The sequence below is a fragment of the Oncorhynchus nerka genome, linkage group LG7 (genome assembly GCF_034236695.1).
Source record: "Oncorhynchus nerka isolate Pitt River linkage group LG7, Oner_Uvic_2.0, whole genome shotgun sequence".
Taxonomy (NCBI): domain Eukaryota; kingdom Metazoa; phylum Chordata; class Actinopteri; order Salmoniformes; family Salmonidae; genus Oncorhynchus; species Oncorhynchus nerka.
In genome coordinates this window covers 21,247,654-21,253,736 of record NC_088402.1, presented here as the reverse complement: position 1 = coordinate 21,253,736, position 6,083 = coordinate 21,247,654, and the positions used below count along the sequence as shown (strand labels likewise).

The window sequence follows — 6,083 nt, the reverse complement described above, 5'->3', positions numbered from 1 at the left end:
CAGCGCTATTTAGTTGTGTCACTGGTCTGATCAGGTCTCGTCTGTTCTAGTTTGTTCTGGTCTGTTCTGGTTTGGTGAGAAAGAGGGAACGACAGAAGGAGAGTTCAGCGTGTGGTACTGTGCCTTCCACCTGCTCCTGCTGTCTCCTAGTCACGAATAGTCTGTGTATGTGTGTGTGGGAGGGAGGTTGAGTGGAGAGTGAGTGAGTGAATCTTAATTTAGATGCATGACTCGAGCAAAAACAGACCAACTGCAAGAATACCATCAGCTGTGTCAAATGTGTTAGTTTATCCCCAAAATATGCTGGAGAGTTGGTCCTAGATAAAACTGATACTACTTTCCTTATTGTGGAAACACTGGGAGGATTTACATTTTGAGCCTGACCGTGGGCAAAATATTGACCAAATGCATTCAGCATTTAGAGTGTATTTTATGATGTTGGCTCCTGGTAGGGAGACCATCTGTCTCTCTCTATGTTTTACGGGAGGATCCACTCTATTCAGCTGCATGACAAACAACACTGGTGCCTGGAGGCAGCACCTCTCCGCGCCTTAATTTAACAGGGAAATAGCCAGTGGTGTCATTAAGCAGGAGCAGGAACTAGACTAGGTTACTCCCTGTGTTGTTTTAAACCAGGCTGTACTCCACCAGGTAGTAGGCCCAGTGTTTGGTGCTTGAGATGACACCATCTTTAGTTTATGAAACAAAACCATTTGGGATGAAGTTAATTAAATAGCAATGTAAGATGTGTTATAATACCCCCCTCAAGTAACCCCATGATTTTTTTAAACATTAGGGTTCCTCGCTATGCACATAGCAATTAAATTACTATTCTATTTAATTCATTGTAGGAAGATGGGCTACATGATCAACAATTTTCTGCATTATGGGATAGGCCACACACACACACACACACACGCACACACACACACACACACACACACACACACCTATTTTTTGTCTTTTGACAAGTTCCTCTTTCCATAGGAAGGGACAATATCACTTACAGTAGTAGAGTATCCCACTACTGCCATCTATTGTTCTAAGATGAAGTTGCAGGAGACACCTTGAACTAAAACCTACATACCTGCTTTACAATTTTGAAAAATAAAACCACAGGAAAGGGGAAGGGATATACCTAGTCAGTTCAACTGAATGTATTCAACTGAAATGTTTCTTTCTGCATTTAACCCAATCCATCTGAATCAGAGAGGTGCGGGGGGCTGCCTTAATCGACCATCCACATCTTCGATGCCCGGGGAACAGGAATGGAGACATGATAGTATAAGTGGCTTTCATAAATTTAAATGGCCTGATTCCAATAAAGGGTTTATTACATGTATATTTTTTATGAATCTGTGGGTAGCATTAACGTTTAACTCTGCTGGGACTACATTCAATAAACAACGCAATAGAAATGTTTTGGGGACAAACATTTCATTTGTAACGGACAAGTGGAACATTTTTCAAAAATGGACAAAACTACATATTTTACTGTTTTTGACAACATGAGGTAAAAACAGGAACATGCAGTTTTAAATTGTCACACGTCACGCTTGTAGTTTTCACTAGTTACCACAGCAACAAAGTTAAAAATGGGATATATTATAAAAATGTATTAAAACAAAAATGTGCTTTTTGGTCTTAATTTAATGTTAGGGTTAGGCATAAGGTTAGCGGTGTTGTTAATGTTAGGGTTAAGGTTAGGTTTTAAATCCCATTTTAAGAAGATACATGTTAGAAATAGGCGGGATGTATGACTTTGTGGCTGTGGTAACTAGTGACGAGCGCTTTGCAGTACCCATTGAACTACACTTCCCAAATATAACAAATAATCACATGATAGATAAATAACATGGCCTCTCTCTCAGAGAGCCGGAGCTTGAATCGTTGACAGTAACTTTCTAAAATTAACCAATTATCTTTTGGACAAAACAATTATTTCACGATGCAGAAGATAAAGTCACTTATGGCCCGGCAGGTAAGTCCCCGAAGTTTCACCTGTCGATCGCATCGCACTGGCTGTAGGCAGCATGCTAGCCAGGTAACGTTAGTTAGCTAGTAGCTGACAGTTGACATCTGATCCGATAACAATGTGCATTATAATGATGATCTTGGTCAATTTAAATAACAAAACAAGATCTCAGTTTAGATGGATATTGCTTTCTCATCGAAAGAGGGAACGCGATAGTTGGCTCGCTACCAATCTGCATTCGTGCTCAGACGTTTCATTAGCCAGCAGCAATGAGAGGGCAAAACAACGGATAGGGAAGTGGGCAGATATGGAAGTTCTCACCTTGTAATGTTAGCGTGCTAGTACCCAGCATAACGTTACAAGGCCTATCGGTTACAGACATTCTTGAGATCTGTATCTTGTTACTCAATAGCTAGCTACAATTTATTCAGAAAGTATTCAGACACCTTGAATTTTTCCACATGTTGTTACGTTACAGCCTTATTCTAAAATGCAATGTACACGCAATAACCCACAATGTACACGCAATAACCCACAATAACAAAACAAAAACAGGTTTTTAGAAATGTATTGAGACCCTTTGCTATGAGACTCTAAATTGAGTTCAGGTACATCCTGTTTCCATTGATCAACCTTGAAATGTTTCTACAAATAAAGGACTCTCAGACCATGAAAAACAAGATTCTCTGGTCTGATGAAACCAAGATTGAACTCTTTGGACTGAATGCCAAGTGTCATGTCTGGAGGAAACATGGCACCATCCCTACGGTGAAGCATGGTGGCGGCAGCATCATGCTGTGGGGATGTTTTTCAGCAGCAGGGACTGGGAGACTAGTCAGGATCGTGGGAAAGATGAACAGGGCAAAGTACAGAGAGCTCCTTGATGCAAACCTGCTCAGGACCTCAGACTCGGGCGAAGGTTCACCTTCCAACAGGACAATGACCCTAAGAACACAGACAAGACAGCACAGGAGTGACTTCGGGACATGTATCTGAATGTCCTTGAGTGGCCCGGACTTGAACCCGATCAAACATCTCTGGAGAAACCTGAAAAAGCTGTGCAGCGATGCTCCCCATCCAACCTGACAGAACTTGAGAGGCTCTGTTGAGAAGAATGAGAGAAACCTCCCAAATACAAGTGTGCCAAGCTTGTAGCTTCATACCTAGACTCAATGCTGTAATCGCTGGCAAAGGTGCTTCAACAAAGTACTGAGTAAAGGGTCTGATACGTCTGTAAATGTGATATTTCAGTAAGTTGTTTTGCAAATGTATTAAAAATATAAACTGTTTTTGCTTTGTCATTATGGGGTATTGTGTGTAGGTTGATGAGGAAAAAAACAATTTAATCAATTTTAGGATAAGATTCTAACGTAACAAAATGTGTAGAAAGTCAAGGGGTCTGAATACTTTCCGAATGCACGGTATGTGCAGAGTCATATGCTGTAGCAATGTGTCAGTCTGGCATACACATCATACACACCTACACCACACAGAGACTGTCTGTAGCAGCTCACCACTGACTTCAGCCAAGGGTCATTTTGTCCATTGATTACTGCACGTAGTATACAGTTAGCTAAACCTGCCTGTTGTAAAATACCATCCTTATTGTTGATGACAGGGCCTGAAAAGCCCACAGGAGAGCATTGCAGACCTCAGCCCAGTGGAGGACTTCAGGATCCCAAGCAAGGTAAGCTCTCTTCAGAGATGTAGTATAATACCATTTCTATGAAGTTTGATTTAGTGGTTGTCTCTGATGCTATTTAATTTCACTGCATTCAGACAGTTGTTTGCATTATTGTTAACCAATGAGCACTAAACCAGAGTTCTCCCACCCTGTTCTTGGAGCGCTACCATCATGTAGGTTTTCACTCCAACCTGAATCTAGCACGCCTGATTCCTAATAAATAGTTGGTTGATGAGCTGAATCAGGTTAGTTGTTAGTTAGTACAATTGTGTAAAATATACAGCGTTCCTTCCGGTTACCCACAAGTGAAACAGTTTCAGATGATTCAGATACTGCCTAAACCAACTAGCTCCCCCCTGTGTGTTAACGAGGCCTATTTCCAATAGACTGTTTAATTTCCTGTACATTTCTACGTGAAATCATAATTAGTTCCCCCAACTGTAATTATTCGTCTGTGTAGCCTAGCCCTGTATCTTGTTGATAGCCCAGGACTGAATGACATGCAGTATGAGTGTTGCCCTGTGTCATAGCACATCCTTTGAATGAACACCTTAGGTTTTGAGACCACTGAAAAGAGGTAGGCCATTACATTTCAGTCTTCGATTTTAGCCAGGGTCTCCTGGAGGCAATTTGGTAAGAAACACTTTAGGAGTCACATTCTTTATGTAATCACTGAATTTCAGCCTGACCTTACATTCACATTGCCTTATCTAGTCTCTCTAGTCCTTCAGGGGCTGTTGAATCATTATTCTACATCACACTACAAAGAAGCCAATTGTTGGAAAGATCGAAGTTGGTCATTCACCAAACGACACTCCTCACGTCAAGGATAACAATCCGGATAATGCCTAGCTGTACTGCCGAGACACTATTGCAGCAGTTTGGATGGGAGAGTGAGCCATTGCTTAGAAAAAGCAACCAGTCACAGTTAGCCATGAGGGGCTACATTTGTTATTAGCCACTAGTTCTGAGTGCGAATTCAATTTGTAAAGAGTGTTTCTCAGCGATGAAGAAAATGCCCTGTTTATAATGTTAGTCACTCTTTGGGAGACCTACAAGCCACTCTCCTTGACGTCTCTGTGTATTTTTGACCTTCTATGAGCTCCACTTGAATAGAACTTGGAATGGGACCAACCCCATTATCCACCATGCAGGGTGATTCAAGAAGACGTTTCATTTCCTCTGTTCCAAGCCTGTTATTGACGGCCGCAGCCTTTTCTTCTCCTACCTGTGTGGGCAGCAGACTCAAAGTCTGAAAGTTGACTGCTGACCTCTCCCATTTTGGCTGTCAAGGTTTAGGCCGAGCCGACATGGACGATGTCACACTGACGTGGAAGATGTCACACTGAACAAAGGCAATGACAGGCTGTGTCCAAAATGGCACCCTATTCCCTTTAATGACCCTCCAAGCCTGGGGCCACACTTTCTAGTAGGCTTAAATTGAAAATATGGCAAATAGGAGTGGCAATATTGTACGCTGTTATCCTCAGTAATTTTCCATCCAAGTTGTCAGACCCCGGTGGCTTGTCATTGTTGATAGACAACAATCAATTTTCACCTCTTCCACACTCACTTTACGCAATTCAAAATTACAATGCTTGTCTTTCATCATTTGGTCAGATAAACTTGGATGTGTAGTGTCAGCGTTTTGTTGCTGTCATGCCTAAGTTTGCTAATCTTGCCATTTTTTAAATTTATTTTTTAAGTAGTTTCAGTTGGTTTTGTGATGAATGAGCCATCTGATTCTTTTAAGGATGGAGATGAGTTTGCCTTTTTCCCCTAAAATGTCATTTTTAGGTGCTCCAAAGCTTTTTACTGTCCTCCTTTGTCATTTATCGTTGTTTCATAGTGTAGTTTCTTCTTTTTTTTCAGTATAGTCACATGATTTCTCAATACATTCTCCAATGGGTTGTGCAGCGAGACTTATGCCTGAGTACTTTTTATTTTCTATGGTTCTCATTCTATCTAGCTTGACCTTTAATGAGTTTGGACAGATGTGATGCAAGGAGCAGAGAGGGAAAAGGGGTTCATATTTTTACTTTCTACCTCCTATCCACACACCATCAAACCAAGTGGCGTGGGGGGGTCAAACTAGAGCCATACAGGCCTATAAGGCTGTGTTTCAAACCATACTATTCACATAGCGCAAACTGGTTTGGGTGTGTTTCAAACCATACTATTCACATAGCGCAAACTGGTTTGGGTGTGTTTCAAACCATACTATTCACATAGCGCAAACTGGTTTGGGTGTGTTTCAAACCATACTATTCAAACTGGTTTGGGTGTGTTTCAAACCATACTATTCACATAGCGCAAACTGGTTTGGGTGTGTTTCAAACCATACTATTCACATAGCGCAAACTGGTTTGGGTGTGTTTCAAACCATACTATTCATATACGGTACCTGTCAAAAGTTTGGACACC

The 6,083-nt window shown here is 41.3% G+C and overlaps 1 protein-coding gene across 2 annotated transcripts in view; it reads left to right on the top strand.

Annotated features, from left to right (window-relative positions):
- The first annotated feature begins 1,849 nt into the window (after positions 1–1,849).
- Positions 1,850–6,083, top strand: part of LOC115131317 (VPS50 EARP/GARPII complex subunit) — a 222,829-nt gene continuing 218,595 nt past the window's right edge. For both annotated transcript variants that reach the window (XM_029662931.2, XM_029662930.2), the window contains exons 1-2: positions 1,850–1,981; positions 3,594–3,662. In XM_029662931.2, coding sequence (XP_029518791.1) covers positions 1,949–1,981; positions 3,594–3,662 — 102 coding nt within the window. In that variant the 5' untranslated portion in view covers positions 1,850–1,948. The remainder of the gene's footprint in view (positions 1,982–3,593; positions 3,663–6,083) is intronic.